This window comes from Mchenga conophoros, linkage group LG7 (assembly GCF_057382185.1).
Source record: "Mchenga conophoros isolate Kocher_MC1m ecotype Shallow Benthic linkage group LG7, M_conophoros_male_GT1.1, whole genome shotgun sequence".
NCBI classification, from domain to species: domain Eukaryota; kingdom Metazoa; phylum Chordata; class Actinopteri; order Cichliformes; family Cichlidae; genus Mchenga; species Mchenga conophoros.
The window spans coordinates 42,662,113-42,686,391 of record NC_140532.1 but is presented as its reverse complement, the minus strand read 5'-3'; the positions used below and the strand labels follow the sequence as shown (position 1 = coordinate 42,686,391).

The 24,279-nt window shown below is 38.7% G+C and overlaps 1 protein-coding gene across 1 annotated transcript in view; it reads right to left on the bottom strand.

The window, feature by feature from the left end:
- The window catches only part of mmp17a (matrix metallopeptidase 17a), a 101,369-nt gene that overhangs the window by 28,502 nt on the left and 48,588 nt on the right, over window positions 1–24,279 (bottom strand). Inside the window, exons 2-3 of the mRNA XM_085279360.1 lie at window positions 12,493–12,625; window positions 10,684–10,819 (exon numbers count right to left, since the gene is read on the bottom strand). Coding sequence (XP_085135486.1) covers window positions 10,684–10,819; window positions 12,493–12,625 — 269 coding nt within the window. The remainder of the gene's footprint in view (window positions 1–10,683; window positions 10,820–12,492; window positions 12,626–24,279) is intronic.

The following is a 24,279-nucleotide window of genomic DNA, read 5'->3' as shown; positions in this document are numbered from 1 at the left end:
TAGGCAAATACCTAGGCAAATGGACACAACTGCAGTACTATAAAATAGGCTTTAAGTCTCAGAGGGTTAATAGCACTGAATCTCTTTAATGATTTTTCTTTATACCCTTGTATAAACTAGACGGGCGCTCTGAAAGTGCATCCTCAGTCAACACCAATGTCTTGTCATTTAAAAAAAAAGTGATCCTGATTCATTTTCTCCCTGTTTCACATTCCCACCACGTTTCACGATATCCGGTTTTGTAGTGTTTTTGTGTGATCCTGATACTACACGCACAAAACATATGAAAACCTATATTCACCTTGGTTTGTAACTTGGCAGGGGAAAAAATATCCAGTGGAGTAATAATGAATATGGAGCATGTTTATCCCTTAAGTCTAAAACAGAAACTATCACCTATAACATCACACCTCTCTGATGAAATCCCTTCGAGGACTTGACAGCTAACATTAATAGTTTCAGCCCATATCAAGAGATATTTACTCCTGATCCTCACTGCAGCGAACACTTGAGCTGCCTGTTCTGCTGTTATCACAATGCCTTTAACACATCCAGTGATGCGAATGGGTTCATTAATTAGCAAATATGTCTATATCAACATGTTGTCGCAAAACACATGGTCGGCATTAACAATGTTTAAAGCAATAAGGAAATAGCAGCTTGAAAATGGGATTTTCCTTATTAATATGCAAATGTATGCAGCAAAGTCACCTCAAAATCTAATCGGATCATCTATTCTGTGGGGAAACTTGCAGTGTACAGTAGTGCAGAATTTTTCTTGCCTTGATTTATTTGGGAAAATGTGGCTGTGCAGTCCATTTGTTCATGCTGCCTGAGCATCTGAGCCTCACTGCTAACCACAGTTAGCCAAGGTCACTGCAAATGGCTCAGCCTCCACAGACAATTCACCTGCTTATTAGACCTAATTCAAACAGACGAGGGTGGGTGATTGTGTATGTCTGCGCATTTGGGTGGATGTTTGTGAGAATGAAAGATGGGGAAGCACGACGGTGTGTAAGTGTCCAAATATCCAAATGTGTGCGTAGCATCGAGCTGTAAGTGAGTGAGTGTGTATGGGTCTGTGTATATGTGCTAATTGCAGGTAAGTCCACCAAGGTCAGAGCATTCCTGCCCAGCATCTCAGATGAACTGAGGAGTCTCTGGGTGATGCTTGTGTTTACATACAGTATGGTGCAAAGGGGCATAAAAATGAGGCGGTTGTCATTTCTCTGTAGTGCATCTTGTCTGAGTAAACACCTTCATGATGTTTATTAAACACCTTGGCCTCAATAAATCCGTGTCAGTGTAGGGGCTTTATGATACAGTTACAACACACCCAAGCTTAACTTTACTTTTTGGAAAATTTACCTCAAAGAGATTCACAGATTTTCCACCCAGGTAAAGTCATATCGGGTTAATGTATCACTCACTTCATTTAAATCAGAAGTGATTGGGTAGTTTGCTCAGTAGCTGTGTAAACTGACTGAGTATGTTTAGATTAACATTTGAGGGTAACTATTTTCCTTTCACAGTAGTATGCAAAATTCTTGAGCCACCCCTCTTCTTTATATTTTGCCATGGAAATGGGAAATATATGCAATGGTTTATTGACACATTTGCAGTATAGGTCTTGTAATTTTTTTTAAAGTAGTCTTCAAGAATACTTCTCCAGGCCTTCTTTGTTCTCTGCCAGGATGACCCTACACTGCTTCAGTTGTTCTGTTGTGGGGAGCTGGGGAGGCCAGTCTTTGACTGATAGAGCTCCATGATGTGTTTTTCTATCCAGGTATGCTTTTCCTGCAATGACAGTGTGTTTGGGATCAATACCAATCAGATGCTTTCCAAATGGTACTGGATGGTGAATCAAAATCAGATGATACTTTTCTGTGTTCATAATTCCATCAATTTTGACAAAATCCCCAACACCACAGGTTGAAATACAACCCTAAACACTGACAGCGCATCAGTCTTTTTATTTTATTTATTTATTCTTTTTACAAATATCTGCAGACCTTGCTCCTGACCTCCTCTGTACATGCTGACAATGATGAAAAAAAAAATCTAACTGGGATTTCTCTGTTGCCACTGATTTTCAGTCCAAGTCCTCTGTAATTTAGCATACCCAAGTGTTTTCTCCATGTTTCCCTTTCTTAAGAATGGCTTCTTGAGAGACACCAATCTGCTGTAGATGGATGAAATGTTACACCAGATGCATCTCTCAGTTCCTGTGTCAGGTCTTTGCTGGATTTTGTCCTGTTTCTTAAGGATATGACTTTCAGCTACTGTTCATCTGCTACGAATTCTTTTGTCCTCCAGTTGTCTCAATATTTTTTACAGACACACTGCACACCGTGCTGAAATATGCAGACTAACATATCTTTGGGAATCACCTTGCTGGTGAAAAAATACTATTTTATGCCTGTTAAACCATCTTTGACACTTTTCATAGATTCAACTAAAAAACAAAAGGATCAACTCGTGTGTTTTTGAAACTGATAGTGACAGTACCGTAGACAAAGAGCCTGGGCATTATAGGGACCTTAGAAATGTGTAATGTATACACTTTTTAAAAGTATTTAATATATCTTCATACAAATTAAACACACATGCATGTCTCCAACACCAGATAAGCTGGGATAAAAACTCTTCATTCGCCCTCCTTTTTCCCCTTTTTTTAATTGCAGGGAGGATATTAAATTATAGAATCACACTTTGAGTCTGGCTGTTATTTGTAGCTGTGGGGTCTACAGACTTTTTTTGGCATCATATCTGCTGCCACATGGCCCCAAACACCACCTGAAAGCTATGCCAACACTCATTACTAATTCTGCCGCAGCTGCTCATTAAACCACACTTCAATTCTCACATCCACCTGTAAAGAGATCAGTCTCCCTTAGGGAGGACTTATTATCATCACTTTCCAATCCCTGCAGTGCTAAGATTAATGGCACCATCTGAGAAAAGAAAAGGTCGTAGCCTGGGTGCAATATATAGTGTTATCTATATTCACATATAACCACGATCCATTCCGCCCGAGTTGTTCAATGTGTAATGTGTTCAAAGCATCAGGTTGGGATTTTAAGGGCAGTAATGGAATCACACGTATCACTGAAGGATTTTTCAGGTCAGCATTGAAAAAATAAGCTTGTGGATGATCAAGATAACGGCCGTGTGATCATGCCGTAAATGTCTGTTTTCTTGAAATCGTCAGACCGTGACTCACGAGCAGTTACAGAGTGATAAGCGCATGAGCCAGCAGTTTGTAAAAACAAAACAACAACAAAAAGTGCAGATGTAAGAGTTTTTGGCAGCAGCGTATAACAGTAGTCATCAGAGGCTTAGCGGCTGAAGGGCTGTTTAGCAGCAACAGAGCTCCTGAGTATGCATCATCGACTCACAAATAAATACCTGAGAACGGAGTGTACTGTCAGACGTTTACACATCAATCAAACAGAACAGGTTTAGAAAGAACTGCTAACATCAAAGTGCACACTGAGCAGGCAGTGCTGGACAGGCTGTGGATCTTTTGCTGCGGAGCTTAAGTGGCGGGCAGAGGATAGAGTTGAAGGGAAAACAAAGAGAGGGGAGCGAATGATGGAGAAACGAGTGTAAGCAAGCGAAGAAATCATATATGCAAGTAGCCGAGCTTATCTTCAGGCATTCAGTCATTAGATTTATAGATGTGATCATGTTTAAATCATAAAAGCACACAGAATATTACTGCTTAAAAAACAGCTTTTCAAACACCAATCCGGCACTCAAGTACTCTCACTCGAGATTTATTTCCCCATCTAACAAGAACATTTTCAACTTACCAAGTTGTAAGAAAAGGAAAGTCATTATATATATATATATATATATATTGAATTTGCGCTTGTTTTTTTGCTTTCACTTTGCAATCGTGCGAACTGTGTATAGAGAGCGACAGCACTGATCTGTGAGTGATGATAATTTGTGCACCAATTCCTCTGACATCGTCTTATTAATCGTTAGCTTACTATGCAAACATGACAAGTGAAATCTCCCGCAGCAAGCTTAAACATGTGAGAGGTTGATCGCGCAGAGAATCGCTGAGCTTATGTGAGTGAGTGTGTAAAAGCATTTCAGTTCTGCTGAGCCAAACAAGACAGGTCAGGGTGAAGAAGTGACAGCCAAAGAAAAGCTTACCACAAAACGGAGAAGTTATGACAAATCAGACTATAAGGCAAAAAGAAAGTGCAGCTTTATGGTTTCATGGACAAAATAATTTCTGTGGCTGCAATATGACGAGCTATATAACCAGGGCTGCACATAAGTGGTCCGCAGGTGCGCATTCGCTGTCAAAATAAAAAACACGCACAAGGGTTAGGGTTAAATTTAAAAACTGTACTTTTGAGTTAAAATATATATTTATAATTTTAATAAATGACAAATTAAAAATGCATGAACATTTTTTTTGTATCGAAAAAATATCGAACCGTGACACCAAAGTATCGAACCGAACCGAACCGTGAATTATGTGTATCGTTGCACCCCTAATATATATATATATATATATATGTATATATATATATATATATATATATATATATATATATATAAAGCTCAGTTTGTAACACTTTATAGTATGGCCCGCACAAAGGGTGTAATTTCCCTGTAATTAAAAGTAATTTCAATGGATTAGATATAAAATTATAATAATTATTATTTTCATCTACAAATATGTAAATTTGGTAGCTATAATAATAGGAAACAAATAAAAAAGACACACTTTAAGTACTTTTAAGTAGCACATAACTTCATGTATTTTACAGGCAATAAAAAATAATTAAATTGTAAGTAAATTTAAGTAGTTTTTTAAGTACTGTGCAGTTTCTTGGTAATATTGGGGAAAAACAAACAATATTTCCGCATCTTAAGTACACTGCATTTTTCCGGGTCTGGGTTGTATTATGGATTGGATTAATCAGACGTTTTTATAGCTATTATCCTATAACTATTATCATCCATATCTATACCTAGCCCAAAAGTATAGCATATTTACCATGTGATTTATGAAAACACTGACTGATTTTCTGCAAAATCATTATGAAATTGTACAAATTGTTTCCTGTGAAATAAACTTAGTTGTTAGCCCCTTACTCTAGCTTACCTACCTGTAAGTATTTGTAAGTAAATTTAATTTCATTGTAATTTCAAAGACAATTTAATTACACCCTGAGTGTAATTCCCCTGTAGTGTTACACTTTTCCCCTGTAAATCAGTAACAAGACTGTTAAGTTCTGCATTAGTGGTAAACGCATTTAGTTGGGCTAATTTAAACCTGCCTAGTAAGACACAAGCAGCTCAAAAGTAGTTTAAGGAGGAAAAACAGCAAATAACTGACAGGTCTTTGCTTGGAGTCAAGCTTGGAGTTTAATATTTTATTTTTGTGCGTTATTATATTCCTTGTATGCTCTGTTCTATATATTGTTCTTCATATTCTAAGCTTATTTTCTATTTTCTTTGGTTGAGTTTCCTTATTGTTTTTCCCCCGAGGTTTTTTTATCGCCCTTCCTTGTCAAGTTTGCGTTCCTGTGTCCCCTGTTTAGTTACTTCCTGCTTCAGTCTTTTACCAGATAATCTTCTGTGCATTGTGTTTGGATTTTCTTCTCCTTGTCTCATTCATTGACTCTCTTCACCTGTATCTTCTTTTCGTAATTGCCTCATGCTAATTAACTAATTAACTAACTAATTACCTAATTATCCCTGCTATTAGTATTTGATTTGGGTTACTGCTGCTTGTTGGATCGTCCCAATTTCACTTAAATAAAGGGTTAATTTGGCTTCAGGTCTGCACCCTGGGTCCAAAGCATTCACCAACCATGACAGATATATTATACATACATTAACATCTTTAACTGGCTCCATGTGTATTGCAGTGAGATGAAGTTCTCATAATTTAAGATAATGGACATAATGACAAGAAAATGGAAAAGTTACTCATTGCAGAGTAATGTGATCACCCTCCTGGATGCCATGTAAATAAAATGGTTGAGGGAATTTAAGATGTTTTCCCATTTTCAAGCTTTACATCTCATCTAGCAAACGGAAAACTTCATTCTTTGAAAAATGGCTGTGAAATAGCATTTCTTCAAAGTCTTTAGCGAATCTAAGTCATAAATATGTAATGAGGAAGGAAATTAGTTTTGCCATTACAAACTCCATTATGCAATATTGTCCCAGAGTAATACTGGACTGAGAAAAAAGGAAGTTCAATTACAATATATTGCCTTTTTCTATTGAGATTCTGCTTTAACAGTGTTTTAGAGTTTTTAATTGTCTAAGATCCCATCGAGGAACAAGTGACTGGGACAGTGACTCTTTGCTTCATTTATTGGCGATGAACCTAAATGTTCTTGAGTCAACAAAACGGTGACCTTGGTGCTAAACAGAGATGGCAAAAAATACCAGACTGTTTGAATTTGTGATTTTCCAAGTCGGATAATTATACGAAGCATAATATCACGGCAAAAAAGAAAAAGTTGGCACACAAATCAATACAGAAGCAAGCAGTGATCCGTGCATTTTTTACATTAAGCTAAATACCTGGATGAAAAATGCCTGTGGTAACTCAAATGCCTGAGGCAGTTGTTCTATATAGAATATTATATCAATTTACTGTGTAGCTTTATTGATAAACCATGCAATATGGAAGCCTCTTTAGATGTGAATGAATCTGAAATCAACAAATAATCCACAGACATTTATAATAAAACCTGAATAATTGCCCCATCTGTTTCTCGGCAGAAGCCAGAGGCTGTTTCTTTTCTTTTTTCTTTTCCTCTTCTTTTTAAAAGACACCAAGTCTGTACATCTCAATTTTCAGTACATCTTGGCTGCGTTATGGTGCTACACAAATGTGAGAGCTGCGAGTAGAAAGGTGGCTTCACTGGACTGAAAAAGAAGCTGCCTTATTTCACAGAGCCAACTAGGGCCAGGCTGGAGGCAGCATAAAGCAGGTGATTGACAGCAGAAGGTTTGCAGCAGCAGGATGGAGAGAAGCAGAGTAAAAAGAGAGACTGAGTGATATGAAAAAAAGCAAAAATGTTCCAGTCATAAAACAGCAGGACCTCACAGCTATGTGCATGCCGGTCCCCAGAAGCAGATGTTGACTCCATGGTTTCAATGCGGTGTGCTGCTGGATTGCGGCCAACTGCTTTTTCCAGGTCATCTGAGACCTTATGCGGACCACCCCCACCCCACTTGTCCCCCTAAACCACCCACCCATGTGCAGTTACATCCTCACCCACCCCACCCCTGAAAAAAAGGCTGTATCTCTGACCGAAAGCCCCAAGTGAACTGAGGATTATTTCAACAAGGAGATGCCACAGGGACAAAGTCACCAGGTAATTTGTTATCAAAAAGCTGTAACCTTTCTGCCTCCGGTGACAAGTGATTCATCCACCTGAACTCATCCGTCTTGCAGTCTGAGCAGCTGCTTTTGCTGCCACAAACCTGCTGAAGAAGCTTACTTTCCTCAGCTGATTCTGGCTGGATAAACCTGACCTGTAATCCCTGGGAATAAAGTCTGGATGATTTTCCAACATCAACTTGAGTTAGTAATCTGTTATTAATGTAGCAAAGTGGAAAGCTCCTGGCACAATTTTCTTCCACGGAAATTACACTTTTCACTTTTTGGAAATGTAACACTACGTCACATTTGGCTCTCACACCTTTTAAAATGTGGGCTGGCTACGCAGCACTACTTCACTGGTGGAATCGAAATTAATGACTCACTAAATTTATCATAGTTCGTGTTCTAATCAAACAAACAAACAAAAAATTCTTTCCTAAACACAAATGTCAGCCTTGCTGTGGGCGTAGTCGAAAGGCCGATGGATCGACTGGTCTACATCTAGGGCCACACTACCACACGGTGAAAATAAAGCTTTCTTCATAAAGTTTAGATAAAAGCTAATCTTTGAAAAAAAAATTATTATATTGACGAGCTATCCACCCACCCATGACCCTGAACTGGATACACAGCTAAGAAAAAGGATGGATGACATTGGTTATAATCAAATACTTCACTGTGCAGCTCACAATTACCCAGACATCTTCATCTTGCTAACTCCGTTTTACACACTGCTTTACTTTCTGTTCTGCTATTAAGTATCACGGCTCACCCACAGTCCCTTTTGCGCGCTCAGCCCTCCCACCAGTGGAAAATTCCTGCTTATCGACCTGTTTCTTCAATCCTCAAGTGCCCTGATGTCCTGCTTTCCAACCACCTCTTGCTTCATTTTGCTTTCCTTCTGTCCTACCTTAGATCTATTACCCTGCCTGTTTCATCATCCTTCTGCAGGATGCTGTGGTCCATCTGTCCTGCATGCCACACTCTCCCTAAAGCAAAACTTATAACTACTGTATGCTAAGTGACATAAAAACACTTGGCCAACCAATAGTTGTTTACCCAACAGATCATACACAAAGAAACCTTTGTGTAAACCCTTGATTAACATTCACATATATTTTGCTACTTTATTCATATGCACATACTGATATTTATGTTGTATTTATCTAATTATTACAAATAATTAGAAATCAGCTGTCAAAAAACAGTTTGTACCTGCAAAATCCTATGAAAGTAGCACAAAGCAGTACCAGCCTCAACTGTTTTTGAGCCTGTTCTCAAGCTCTATAACGCAAACGTAAAATCATGTCTAAAATCAAGTGTAAAATCTGTACTTGTACTACATGCATAGACTGTATTTTAAGTTCACGCAGACACCTTGCTGCTGCTCATTGGTGTGTGAATCTTTTGAAAAGCCTTGATTTGAGCAGTTAGGCCATCAAGGGAAGGAAAAGCATGCTTAGTCACAAAGCATACCCTGCTTTCTCATCTGTTTTTACCTAAACCGGGCCACAATTTACAAACTGAATCTCATTCTGTGTCAATTAAGCGTTGTAACTCAGAGGACACGAATGCATTAATAATAGATTAAGAGAGCAGCGGAGTCATTTTCCCTCAGACCTTTATACAAACTGACTTCTTTTTGCAGGCAGAAGAGTCTCCCCCTGCAGGCTATTAGACAGAATGCAGTTTTAAGACATTTCTACTGATAAACTGTGACAAATTTTTATTTGTTATTCTCTTCCATTTTAAAATATTAATACTTAGACTAGCAACTCCACAACCTCCATTCCAACCCTATATAATAAAGTATAGCGTTGCCAATATGTCATATATAAAATAATAATTTGGCTGACTCCTTCCATCAGCAGCTTCACTGCAGGCCAATATCACAGCAATATCAGTGGGTGACAATAAGCAGAGGGTGATTCGGGGATATTTATCAAAAGACCTCCCATCTCTAAAGGGAAAAAAATCCAGCCACACATGGGAGTGAAGAGCGTGGGTGTTACTCTACTCTTTGTTTATGTGTGCATATGTAGTACCAAAATGTTTATTTATTCGTTTTCTCTTCCCCTGCACTGCTCTTTAGGTTGATGTCTATTGCTGCACAGCACACACAGATTAAAACAAACCGGCTGACACACCACCTACCTTAGATCATCTCCCGATGGCGTGTGCGAACCAGCTCAGGCCAACCATATGTTTCACAGCCTCCTCCTCTGCTGTTTAACACTAAGCTGGATCCCTGACAGATGGCCCAGCTGCTTTTAACATGCCCATATTATCTTATCATGTACTGTATAAACAGCAGACTGTGACCCTTCTCTTTAGGAATTATAAAAAAGGCATCGGTATTAAATCTGAAGACTTAAAAAAAATAAAAGCCCTGTCTCATTTATGAAAACTTTATGAATAATTTACACAAAGGTTTGTGTATGATCTAATAAGAAAGACACGTTTGCTGATTATATTAAGTTCGATGTATTCTTTTTATTTATTTATTTTTACAAAATACTCTCAGTCAATTAAAAACACCAAAGTTTTCCACTTTAATAAGGGACATCTAATCTGTTCTAATAAAGCATGCACAGATGGGAAATCATTTTAAATAGACTGAGAGAGGATTTTTACTATATTATAGTTAAAACAGTCAAATATAAGTAGCAAATGTTTCCAGTGGCATGTTCCTTCCAGCCTCACGAGCTGGGTGCACTTCTAAGCTTTCAGTGGTTTGTAACCGTTTACAGCAGGGTTCCCCAATCCCAGTCCACGAGGGCCTGCAGGTTTTAGATGTGTCCTTGATCCATCACAGATGATTTAAATGGATAAATTACCTTCTCAACATGTCTTGAAGTTCTCCAGAGGCCTGGTAATGAACTAATCATGTGATTCCGGCGTGTTGACCCAGAGTGAGATCTAAAACCTGCAGGGACACCGGCCCTCGTGGACTGGGATTGGGGACCCCTGGTTTACAGAATAAGGTCTAGGTCCTAAAAAAAAGGATCATGCATCATTTGCAGGACTTGAAATTCATACAAACCTCTAAAAATCCCTTAAAGCTAATATTTATCTATATGGTTACAGACAGATAAAAGCATCACATCTGAAGAAAGAGGGAATTTATTTTGTTCATTAGGATGATTCCTATTTAGGTTTCATATTTGTATTATACATTACTGCCTTAACATAGCTACTCTCACTGGGAATGAAAATAAGGATTCACCGTCTGTGGACTCGCTGGTTTTATTGTATCTGGGCGACAACGCTTGCGTGTCACCTTAAAGCGTCCTGTTAATTTTCCCTACCTCCAGGATAGATGTCTCTTGTTCCATTTGTTCTGAGGGTTCAAGCTTCGCTTCCTGCGTCCCACTGTCCCCTCTGTCTCGGACACGTCAGGCAGAGAACATCTGGGTGTTTTCATCAGCCCTAGTGTTTCTTGGTCTGCAGGACAGAAGAGATACATGCACATATATAAACTAATTCAAATACATGGCACAGTTACCATGTTATTTTTAGAGAAAACTAATTAGCTAGTGTATGAATGCATTTTATGCTTGCGCATGAATAAGGACATGTGATCCATCACTGTTCAACATCTGTTTGAAAATGAATGCTTCAGTAGTTGAGAGTCATGTTACACTGTATGAGCACATATACGTACACAGCTGACTGAACAAAAGGCTGCAAGAAGCCATTTGGGCCAAAACATATACATGCTCCCCAACTTCCCCTTCAGGCATTTACTGAGTAAAAGTCGTGATAGCAAACCTATTACGTCAGAACTAGTGATATTTATGGATACGCATGTAGCGCAGTCATGATCTGCATTTCAGAAGTCAGCAGGCCTCCAAGAACTTGTACGGCCTTTTGGCCACTTTAAGAAAGAGAGGCTGCCCGGACTCAGAGCCAAGACGCTGGAGCGGCCCGTGGAGATTACTCGGATGGACATCCAGGAGAAGGCACCTGTCACAGACGTTTTGAACCCCATTTCTCTTTTTATTCCACCACAACCACAGCAGCATTTCTGCACAGTGACGAGACACTAAAATGGATTGTGCTGATACCTGAACCATCTGTTCAATCTTGCGAGTATAGGAAATGCTGTGCCTGCGCTGGAGCTATCTCTGATAAAGTAGAGGGTATGTCTGAATGAAACTGTGATGCTTTGTCTGAACAACAGATCACCACAAAGTTACCGAACAGTATTATGTAACTTTATGTATTTTTCTAGGACACTGATTCTTTTCTTTATACATTTTTTTGGTCTTGAGTTTCTAATAAAGATTGATTGACTGTATCTCATCCCAGGAAGAAGTTTAACATCCTCCAAATCCACAGTTATTTCTGGCATTCCCCACTACAGAAGCACAAAAAAGGGTCATTTTACTGATAATTACCCCAAATAATTGAGTCTTACTTAAATAAATATTCATTAAATATGTTCAGCTTCACCCTAGCATCACATCATGTTCCTCAGATGGCTGTCCACGCCCCACAGTTTGAGAAGCAGCGCTTTAGGCTAGCAAATTATTCACATACAGTATCCTGTTCTCTACCTTCTATATTTGTGTATGTGCGAGGGAGTAGCCTGTAAAGAGTTTTGTTTGTAGAGGAGAATTGCTGTCTGTGCGAGTGAGTGAGACTGCCAATATGCACCGCGGGAAACTATGAGGGCCTCACATGAGAGCGAACAGTAAAACCCACACTAATCAATATACTGCTCCGCTTCAGACATACCAGTGTTATCAATCACATACAGTACAGTAGGTACATAGCAGTACTGTAATTCTGCTTTGTGTGGTGCGGCAGCAAGAATGATTTATGCTTACAAGGTGTCTCATGACATGGAGACAGCTGTGCAATATAATGCTTTTCAGTACATAAGAACTGAAATAAAAGCTACCTTTTTATTGTTCGGTGGTTATTGTGTCAAAGCGTTATTGATTCGCCTCTGTTGCTTTTCTGTTGGTAGGAATGCGTTCTATTGTAAGGCATACCTTATATTTTCCTCCGCAGGCGTTTACTCTTACATACGCTGGTATCAGTGAACATATAAAACCAGCCATAGTGCTCCTTTCGTAGAGCAGAGCTTCGCAATCAACCTAGCCACATACCCAAGACTCCAGTCTCCTTAAGCCCTCCAAACTTCTGCATGGCTTTGATGGCCTTGGTCAGGGCCTCCTTGGTCTGAAGCTGGCCAGTCACAGGATCAGGCGGTGGGAGGTACCCAAACTTACTCAGCCAGTCCTGAAAGGGAAACAGAAGACACAGAGTTTAGTCGTCACTCCAGGCACCTGAAAATATTCAAGTGCCCTAAAGATGTTGAGACCGTCTTCAGTTTGATCTCTACTGAATCATATTTGTATATTTAGGATCAAAAAGAGCTTTGTGCTTCTGTGCAACTGTTTGTGCGTCCAACAAATGAAAAACCGTTTTCCTTCTCTTAACAGAAATTTAGACACTATTTGTCAGCATTTTTTTAATTGCAAGATGTTTGAATGGCAGAGAGCAAACTTTAATTCTTTTGCTAACATCTGACTAAACCAAGTCAGGTGTGAAATAATTAATTTAAATGTTATGTAATATATATAAATTAACCCCTTAAAGCCTGAAATATTAAATATTTGCAGGAAAAATTTTTTTTGGGGGGGCAGATTTTTGCAATTTCACTTTAATTTCCCTGTATTTGGTGGAAACAACAGTAGACGACAATGTGGGGAATCCCCGCCCCGCCTCATTGTTTTGTAATAAAACAAATATCATTAACAGCTGTTCGCTGACAATGAGCCAGTATGCACAATATTAGGATCTTGGATGTTTCTTATTTATATGCAATCATTTTAAAAAATATAAATGCTTTTATGACAGGTCGAAACATGCACTGCAAGAGTCCTGTACCACGATTAATTCAGATATGCTCTGTCAATTTTATTATGAAAACTTTCCGAAGGTTATTTTTTGATCTTGTGTATCATGAGTTTAAATTGCAGCTAAATCCATCCTCTTCCTTTTTCTCTCAGTGCGTCACACTCAGGTATCCATTTCAGCTCAAACCCTCAATTTCCGTGAACTGATGGCTGGTCTGACAAATCTGTTTTTTAACGGTTTTAATGGTTAGATCACTACTCATCAGAAAGGAGCAACAAGGAGCTATAGCAAGACAAGGTAAAACATAAAAACAGGATTTTTAAGACCCATTTGACTGATATTTGGTGATGTAAAAATCTGATATTCAGATGTATATTTTTAGACATGTAATATATAAAATGGTTTGCCTGACTCTGCTCGGATCAGCTGGCTGTCATATTTGTGCCATTCCAAAAACTTGTCCCTGTGATGGACAAACCATGCAACATTAATACTCATAATAATGTTGAAGGGTGTTTCCGCTGATTCTACAATCTCTTATTTCCACCAGTATTTCCACTCGGAAAGGAAGGTTTTGACTTGACTTGGTTTTTAGAGTTTTCTATAGTTATATATGGGAAATTGGCTGAAATTGTCCCCTCATTAGACTGCAATTCACTGATTGGTCAGGGAATGACGTTAGCCAATAGGTCTTGAGAGCAACTCCTTCACAGGAATCAAACCTGCCATTTTTGAAACCTGGCATTGAGGCAACGCTGTGGTCCAATGATGAGATGTAGACGTTTACCATTGGTTTAGCAGCAGGTATACCATCGCCATTATTGTGTTGTGTTTCTGTCAATGTTATATGACGACCCCACCCACATTGAGGCGGGGTCGTCAAGGGCTTGGGTTTCATAAAAGCCTTTTTTTCTATATTAGAGGAAACAAGCTGTTCATGTGTTTGCTTACAATATCTGAATGCTTCCCATATTTAGACCCTACCCTTATGTGGACATTATAATTTAAGGTTACGTATAAATGCTACCTTATATTTTTATGTCCTGGCAAATGTCGGGCAGACAGCCCTCTTTTCATTACCAATAAAACTGAAGCAACTGTGTTCGATTTTGTTGCTTTTAATACCCGTGTTCACGGCAGGTGGCTGCAACTGGATATAAAAGGATATTGGAGGGCAGATCTGCTATTGAGACATAATGTTCACTTTTGCTGTGGTACAAAGGTTAGAAAGATGAGAGGCAAAAATAAACATAAAAAAAGAGCTGATTCAGAATACTGAATGGCATATGAGCTTTGGCTTGATACAGTTGACACATAATATGTGTGTCACCTGGGTGAAAGGAATTGAGATTCTGGGGCAGGTATTGCTGAGCAGGAGGTTCTAGATAAGCACTTTAAAGTTCAAAAGCAACCTGGCCCACCTTTCAGTGACTGAAGAAAATGTCAGCGTACTCAATGTTCTGGCAGGAAAATAATGATATAAGACTGTATTGTTGTTACGTTTCAGTCAGTGTGAGTCTCGCCAGCTAGAGCACAAGGTCAGGTATATAATAACACCTCTGCAGCTACTATAGATTCAGGAACTTGCTCGAGGTCCACCTTACTAATACTTAATCCTAGTAAATCTAGTAAAAGAATGACTTCACTGCATCACCCTACAGCTGCTACGTAGAGGCACTCACTGTAAATGTTTTGTGTGAGAAAAAAAACATGGCGGCAGAAGTACTTGGCCTTGTATGCATTAGTGGACCTTTTGGCTATACTTTCGCTGAAAGAGCATCAATCAAAAGTGTTAACTTTGCAGTTAAAGGCCAAGGCAATATGTGCCGCACATTTCACACTTAAGCAGTTCAGTGTGCATTAAGTAATCACAGAAATGCATTAGAGCGTTTATGGACCCACTGAAGAGGAAAATGAGCAGAAATCAAATCAAATAAAACAACACCAGGAAAAAAAAAAATGACAATTTGGGTGAGCATAATTAGATTTTTTATAATGTTTACAAAAGACTCCTGAAATGCAGTTTCTGCCTTTCAGTTCATATATGGAATGTATTTGGAAGTATTACACATTACACATTGTGGCAGCCAAAAACTCACTAATGCTAATGTGAAGGTACGTAGGCAAATAAATGACACCAAAAGCCACATTTGATTACACTAGAACACACTAGAAGAGAGAAACCTTGCTGGGAAAGAAAATGTTATATATGATGAAAGGAATGAGACCAGCCACATGAGTTTATTCGCTCTAAATCTGTGATTGACTGTAGCACGAGGGGCTCATGCAGATGGAGGAGACTCTGCAGTTCTTTAATCGTGCATTATTAAAAAATGCAAATATAAAGAAGCAACGGCACAAAACAATGTCTGCATCCCCATATTCTTGGTCTCAAATGAGAAACACACACGCACAAAAAGCATAAAACACATTCTGCCAAGCCTGCTGCCATTTTATTGGGCTCTTTGTCTCAACAATCCGGTTTTTGTAGTCTCACAGTTTCTCCACTGCGGGTGGCATGAAAGTTTAGATTTCAGAAATTTCTTGTCTCTGTTGTATGAGAAGAAGAAAGAACAAGTTGAGGAACAAGTAAAGAACTGGTTTTAAGGTTGTTTGATTTATTTAAGGGCAACACGAGAGATGGAGATAGTACAAATGTACTTGAAACACACAGAAAGATAACTGCCCGTGTACTGCTGTATTGCATTTCCAGCAACAGTAACAGAAACATGTATTTTCAATTTGTGTCCATCTCAGTTCTAACCTTTAAGATCATTTAATATAACAAACCCTCCAATCCCTCAACTATTACCAATTCAGGAAGTTTTTAACCCTACATCAGACTAGCATGAGCATAAAAGTAAGTAATACTACTAATAATACTGTGAATGGATTTTAGCTTTGGTGCCTCACAGAGAAAACATGATTACAGCCATTTCCATGACTCTGCAGCTTTGCAAGCAAACTCAGCTACATGCTTACACCACGTCGACAGAGCCAAGGGCTGGGGGCACCCTATGCCCCCCTTCTGAACATGCCCCTGGACTCTGTTTCATTCATATGAATTTTTAAAGGCTTGGTAACCTAAATGTTCCCTAATTGTGCATTTAGACTATATATCTATAATAGGCTTTAGCTGCAATTTATAAACCCTTTGTTAATTAAAAAAAAATCTACTGCCAACTACCTATGGAAATAATTTTTTGTCCAACATTCCTGCCCACAAACATCCATTGCCAGTCTCGAATAGCAAGTAGAAACCAGTGTGACCTGTACTTAACAACAAAGGCGAATAAGTGTGTGGAGGTTTTGAATGAAGAGGATGAAATTCTGAAAATGAAAGAGGAAGAAAAAACCCAAACTTGAATATCCTGGTATTATTTGGCAGGGAACCTGTTTATTACAAAGTTGTACTTCATTTTTTGTGTGTGTGTTTGAGCACAGAGCAATATCATTGTCCTATCCTGTCAAGAACCCCCAAATCCATCATCCATCTCACTGTCAGGGCTGCTTACCAACTGTTCACAAAGGTTACTCTGAATGCATGTTTCCACATACAGTATAAGACCAGAACTGTGTGAAGGTCAAATAAAGTTTGAACTTAACAAAGCAAAAACACTTAATAGAAAAGCACAGTAGGAAAAAATGAAGACAAGACTGGAAAAAGAAATGTAAATGGTAAAGTGGAGAAAGATAGCAACACAAAGGAGACCACTGATGAAAAGGACGTCTTAAGTCTTAAGATCTGCTAATGCTCTAGGGAACTTTCTGTTGTACAGCCTTGTAAACATCAAACCAAACCACTGACTATGATTTCACACACCACAAGAGAGACAGGGAGTGTGTAAATGCGAGTCATGCATGAGTCATGCATGAGCCGCATGAATAAAATCGACCAAAAGCAAAGGCACTAAAACAGAGATGTGCACACACACACATAAAGGGCATCCTGTGTTACCTATTAGTCTTATTCTATCTGACCGTCCTAAAAATGGATGTTCTTTCAGAACGAGGTAGGAGAGCAGGTCAGGTAAGCACCGCATCTCCCGATGTGTGTTTTAATACCAACTGCATGTGTGAGTTGCATCCAAAAAAGAAAGAGCTTTTAAAGTTTTTAGCCAGATTGGTTTTATGAGTTCCTGTGACCATTTGACTGCTTTTTCCACCATTAAAACATGTTTCCTATTCAACAATGAGAAGTCAAATTGAACACAATAGCTTTTGCTTATAAAAATGAACAAAGTGGGAACTTTAAAAGCCAACAGTGGCAACGAATTGGCATTAAAAAGGCACATTTACAGTTATATGGTTTTACAGTTATAATATACCAGATTTTAGATAAAAATGGCCAAAGGAGGAGCTTATTATGGAGACATATAGCCACTTTTTGTGGAATTTGTAGCTGCTTCCTAATGAGACCCTTTGATCTCCCAGTTGTTTTAATCTAGAAATGAAGCAGTACAGAGGAACTTCTGCAACAACGCAGAAGAGATAAAAGAATAAATACATAACTGCACACAGACTCAATCTTTTAAACACATCATCCAGCAAACACAAAAAATATCTTTTTTTTCTTGTATCATCGTCAGTCTTTTTCATAATACAATCTACCAATTCCTCTTGCACAGTAGGTCTTCCCAATTTTCCCATTTACATGAACATGCTATGTTTTGTTATTTGTGTGCCAGATCAGGAAGCCAGTGAAGTCATACAGAATGCAAACTGTTAGTAAGAGCTACAGCAATATTTTTTATTATGCTTTTACCAAATCAGTTGTATAAATTCCTGTGACCCTTTCATTGCTTTTTCCATTGCTTTAAATCAGGTTTCTAATTCAACAGTGTGAACTGAAGCTGAACACAACTGCTTCTGCTTACAAAACTGAGCAGACAGGCCCTTTAAAAGGCAACAATGGTAAGGAATTGGCACAAAAAGGATTTAAGTTTTATGGTTTCAATAAATTACTGCATCTATTTCCCATGTTTTGTGCAAAATGTAAAGAAAAGAGGGGTGACTCATGCACACATGTTCATATAATTAAATCCCTGTTACGTATTAATTCATTACTGGTTTGTTGGTTTGATTATACACACTGAGTGAGTCACTTTTCTATGGTATAGTGATCTCGCCTTCTGCCTGTTAGTATGTTTTTGTGTCTTTTATATTGTTGGAGGACTGTGCCATAGTACTCAAATATGCTAAGAGCTTCAGGACAGTCTATGCTTCTGGTTGCACCTTAGCCCTCAGTCTATTTAACGTTCACCTCCTTCCCTCATGCTCTCTCCCCGTCTCCCCTTCTAACTCAGCGTCGCCCCTGCATATCTTGACATGAGGTCAGCCAGTGAACATGATTTAAATCAGTTTCCTACAAAACAGAGGCGCATGGGATAGAAGAGCAACAGAGTGGGAAAAAAAGGGCACACTGATGAGAACACAGCAGCAAGTTAGCGAGAGCAGTTAACAGACAGTAACATGAAGCTGATCTTGTCAGCTTGTCCTTATCGCTCCCAGGTCAAGATGAGCAAAATAAAGATTAGATGTTGGACCAAAGCAGCATGGGTGTGGGAGACAGATGAGGTAGAGGTGAATGTAATGTTGCACGGTTTAAAGAAAACAAATGGCAGGAAATACTTCGTGTGCTCAGGGGAAGCATACATTCACGGTGATATTCACAATATGTGGAAATCGCTGCGTTTAGATTACTTTATGTTAAGAGCACTCAAGGGCTGTTACTTAAAAAAAATGTGATTTACTTGCAGGAAAGGGCAGTGCACATTGAGTAACTTGGAAAATCCTTCTGGACTCGTTGTGCAATTTGTTTCGAATGTGTGGCTTCCTGACATATAGCCATTTTTGTGGGATTTGTATCTGCCTCCTAATGAGAGTCTTTGATCCCCCAGAGTTGTTTTAATCTAGAAATGAAGCAGTACGGAGGAACTTCTGCAACAACACAGTAGAGATGAAAGAATAAATGCACAACAGCACAGACTCAACCTATTAAACAGAAAAGCTTGCGAACAGAAACAGATAGGTAAGTGCATCACCTTGTGTCATCGTCAATCCTTTTCATAATGCGATTTACCAATTCCGCCTGCACAGTAGACCTTCCCAATTTTCCCATTTACACAAAATGAAAACACTATGTTTTGTTATTTATGTGCCAGATCAAGAAGCCAGCGATGATACACAGAGTTCAAACTGATTAGTGAGAGCAGCAAATTAAGGGAAAAAACTAACTTCTGTTAAACCCCCCCGCCCCCCCAATGTGTTCACTGATAATGATAGTGATTATGTAACATAATTATATGTCTCATCTATAAACAAACGGTTCACTGTTTCACTACGACGGTGCACTTTTAATCATGCTTTTCACAGCTCTCCTAGCAGACTGCGGGGCCCGAGTCTGTAGGTTTAGTACAGTACATTACACTTCGGTGAGCGTGCAGGAGGCATGCTGTGAAAATGGCAAAAGCCCTAACAGGTAACGTCAGGGCCATCCTGCATGGAGTTTCTCATTTATCCCACTCCGGGATGTGGCTGACTGCATTTTTAATATTATTGCTGTTGTACTTTGGGATAATGCTTCTTCCAATCTTCCATGAAAACAAGGCACACATGATAAAAATAAAACCAGCCTTGATTTATCAAACTGTGGAGGAACTGTGATTTTGAGATGCTTCTTCTTCTTTCTTTTTTTTTTTGAATGTGACCGGCTGTCACAAATACAATTTTTATCTGTAGTAATCAACAGTGAACATTCAAGGATTTTATAACTGCAAAGTTGTCTGACAAAATCACCACTCACAGAAGTTAAAGCTGAGGGCTGTGCTGTTATTTCAGCTGTAACTGCATCAGTGGGAAATACAGTGTTAGACAGTGGAACAAGAACACAGAGACAGAGAGAGAGGCAGGTGTGCCCGGGGGGTTGGAGAGCAAGATTTTAGTTCACTCAATCAAGTAACAACAGAGCTGCGTTCATTCAGTGGGGTGAACTGAAGGGTGATGATCAATGTGGGATAGGTAGGCAGGCAGCCAAGCTGAGACTGTATATTTTTCCACAATTAACAAATATTCGCATCCCCAAAAATGAAAACCAACATCTAACCAGTGAAGTAATCTTAGTATTCCAAAATCACTGCCTCAACGTGATGCACTTAGGTTCATAATTTTGCCTGTAGACTGCCACGGTTAAAGGTAAATCAAAAATAATAACACCAAAGTACTGTTAGGATTGTCTGTCACTGTTTAGGACTTAGAGCCACTTTCATTCATGGTTTTTCATTTCCAGAGGCTCAAAAATAACTGGACTGACAAACAACGTTAAACATTAGGACTGTTTTCAAGCAGTATTAACTTTGACAGCATTTTTTTTTTAATTTTAGTGTTTGGCTAAAATTTCATGTAGTTTTAATTATTACTTAGACGTCTAAATTCTTTTTGTTTTAGCTGACTACATAAGATTATAGTAGACTGAACCTAAGGTTGATGTTTTGGCACGTTTTCATGAGAAACAGGAAAGTCGCACTCTTTCCCCGCAGCCAGAGCTAATGTGTGCCTCTAACCTTACTGCACAAGGATATTACTTGATATTGGATCACTTCCAAACTTGTCCTGCCTTTCTAAACAACTTAATTACTTTGCATTGGCTCGTGTAGCTGCAAAATATTTTATTTAGTGTCAATACATTTCAGCACAGTTTTTGTCCTCGTGCAGGAGTTTTTATTTATTTATTATCTTTTGTTAGCTTAGTATTTTTTTCAGAAATAAAATGGTTGTTGATGAAAACTATGACACAGATTTTAGGTCAATAAAATTAACTCTGTTTTTAATGCTCGGATGATCCTTTGCAGTCAAACTCATGAACCCATGGCATCACCGAAAGCCGTTTCCCTTCTTGAGATGCTCTGACAACTCTTTTACCACAGTCACCTTCAGCTGCTGCTTGTTTGCGGGTCTCTTGGCTCCAGCTTTGAATTTAGTAACTGAAAAGCACGCTCTGCTGGGTTGAAATCAGGTGACTGCTTCTCAAAGAAAACCTCGTTTCTTTGTCCCGATACATTTGGCCTCTTGTAGACGTTTTTTGGCAACGTCTAATCTAATCTTGCTCTTGAGTGTAACCTGTCATTTGCACCATGTTGTTAAACCTCATTCACAGCATCTCTTTTATTGTGCACTTTGGTAAGCCCACCTCCTGAAGTTTTTTTGTTGACTTGTTAAGATGTTGTGAATGGTTTTTCTGTGGCCTTTCAAGCCTTTTAGTGTTGCTGAGCCTGGTCACTGTGATTCCTTCTTTTTAAGATTTGTTCACCCCTAACATTTTGGCTGTCTCTTTGACAGGTTTGGTTTTTCAGCTTAAAAGCCTCCTTCACTGGCATCTGCACAATTCTCATGTTGGGAATTCATATGAAAAGATACCAAATGCCATTTCAGCACTTGAAATCAACAGATCTTACATCAGCTTAATTTCTCATGGAATAACAAGAGAAAAAAACAGCGATGCCGTGTGTAAGAGGAGCTGCAATTCCCAATACCTTTGTGCAACACTTTGAAAGAAAAGAAAAGACATGTATCATTATGTAAAAACCTATGGACTTGACTGTAAATCTGGTAGTCACTTTTTACAGTGTAAATTGTTACAAACTTTATTAAAACTAATTAAAAACTTACACGTTCATGAGCTAAAGCCACGCTTCTAACTCACGTCAAAGCCTCCAAGAGACTGCAATAAAGGCCATTTAAGTGTTTTGTATCTTACACCCAGCAAAAGACTGAAAACAAAAAGAAATGTGTGCATGTCAGCAATGTAGTGCTATAGTCCTTTTTTCCTTTCAAATTTAGGACTCAAAGTACCTTGGATTGCAAGATTAAAGTCTGGTTGCAAGATAAAAATGAAAGGTCACAAGATGATTATCACCACAGAGTAAGAAATAAAAAAACGAATTCTCTGGTCATTGTGAAATACTGGATTGTTTGACCTTTGCTGGCTTCAAAAAGTATTAAAATAGCACAATGTGAGATGGGAACTATACTACATATTGCGCATGCTGTCACAGGGCGCTGTGAGGAGATGTTCGTTTGCTTTATAGTGGAAGGTCTAAAACTGTTAATCACTGTTGCATTACACATAATGCCACTTCTCACCCATGTAAACATCCCACAAAATGCAAAGCAGCAAGTAAGTCACTGGGGTGTATAACACCACTCTGCAGTATTTGACATGGCTCCAAAGCACTCTACTGTAGTTTTACTGAATCCACACTTGTTTATATTATACAGCGATGTCACTTTTGTGCCGCTGTAATTGAATCATTTAGGCATTCACACATTTCTGTGCTTCTCAGGCTCTCTTAGAGACAAATTATCATTAAGTACTAAAGTAAATATTAAATCCTCTGAGCTTATGTTTGTTCTCTTTCACACCTCCTTATCTTTGCAATAAAATTGGTTTGCTCTGTTCTGAACCCTGGTTACGGTAATCCTATCAGGAGTAAAAAAGAAACACAATGTAAATGTAAAAGTCATTTCTTGTTCAGTATCATGTGTCCCTCTATTGCTTTGCTCTATTTTTATACTTCTATATCTTTTTTTCCCCCGATTTTCACTTTTATTCTTTGCCTGTTTGGGCAATGCTTCGTATAGAGTGGCATGTTCTGAGGAAAATAAGAAGGATTTTCCCCACAGACACAAAACTATAGAAAGTGGACACTGAGACAAAAAGACAGAGGCATTCTGTATTTATCTCAGATAAATTCCCCCATCCTCCTGTAACAGATTAAAGTCATTCCAACACCATAGAATACGTCCTGTCAAATGGGAAGAATCCACTTCTTGATTCCACTAAAGGTCAATATCCATCCCCTTAGCCTCTATATAAAGCTCAGGCTGCTTCATCCTTCTGCTTCTGAGCTGCTCCATCTGACAAAACCTCCCTGTTTTCCCCTGATGAACAGCTTATTGACAAGAAATGAGTCATCGGGAGACGCTTAACCCCACAACCTCACTGTCTCTCAACGTTCAGTGAAGTAGCGGGGGCCACTTTAGAGTTTACATTTTTCTTTAATGCCTCGGGGACACAGGAAGACTTTTATTTTCCTCTCCGCTAAAAGATTCTATGAAGCGCTTGAAGAAAATGCTTAACTGTAAAGTTTTAGTAGAAAACTGCAGTCTTCTTACGTTTAGATAGCTTTACTAAACTAAGGTAGTTCAGAAATCCATCTTAGCACTAAAGAGTCCTTAGTTCCCAGCAAATCATCACACTTCTCAATCCTTTCAGCATCTAGTATGTTACCTACTACTGCCACATTGTCCTTCTTTTGTAAATCCTTTTGTGATTTTATACAGTATTAGGTCATTTCTGTCACAGTTTGCGGGGCAAGCCGTGTGGAGTTATGAATGAAGGACCCAAGATGAAGGCACTGACTTAGATGTGAGTGATCTTTATTTATGATAACAGAAATATAAACAAAAAACGAAGGTGGCAAAAATAGAACTAAGAAAGAGCCTAAACTGGAAAAACTAAGAACCAAACTAACAAACCTGAAGGAGATGGAGAGCAAGCAAACACCGGGTATGATAAGCAGGGAGAAACGTACGGAGGAAACACAGAGACTGACTGAACCGCAGGGCCAAAACCTAACAACTAGCAAATCTTAACAGAATACATAACCAGAATAAACAAGAACATAGGATAATATTAATAAATACAAAACCCTGAGTCAACAGACTTCAGACGATTTCTGACCACCACGCCACCATAGATAGACTGTACATAAAAGATGGTCGAGGCCAACGGTTAACCTTTTTTCCTGTTTCTTTTCTTTTTTTTAGTTTAAGGTCAGTTCTTCAAGGTCAGCATTTTGACTGTACAAAAGTCATGGTGTTTTTAAACAGTGATGCACCGCTAGGTTAATCTGATTAGGAGACCGAGGACACGGCCCCCTAATTTACAAGATAAAGATCAGAAGGTGTAAAAAAACAAAACAACCAAACAGACAAACAAACAAGAAAATAAAAAATAAATACCTAAAAAAAAC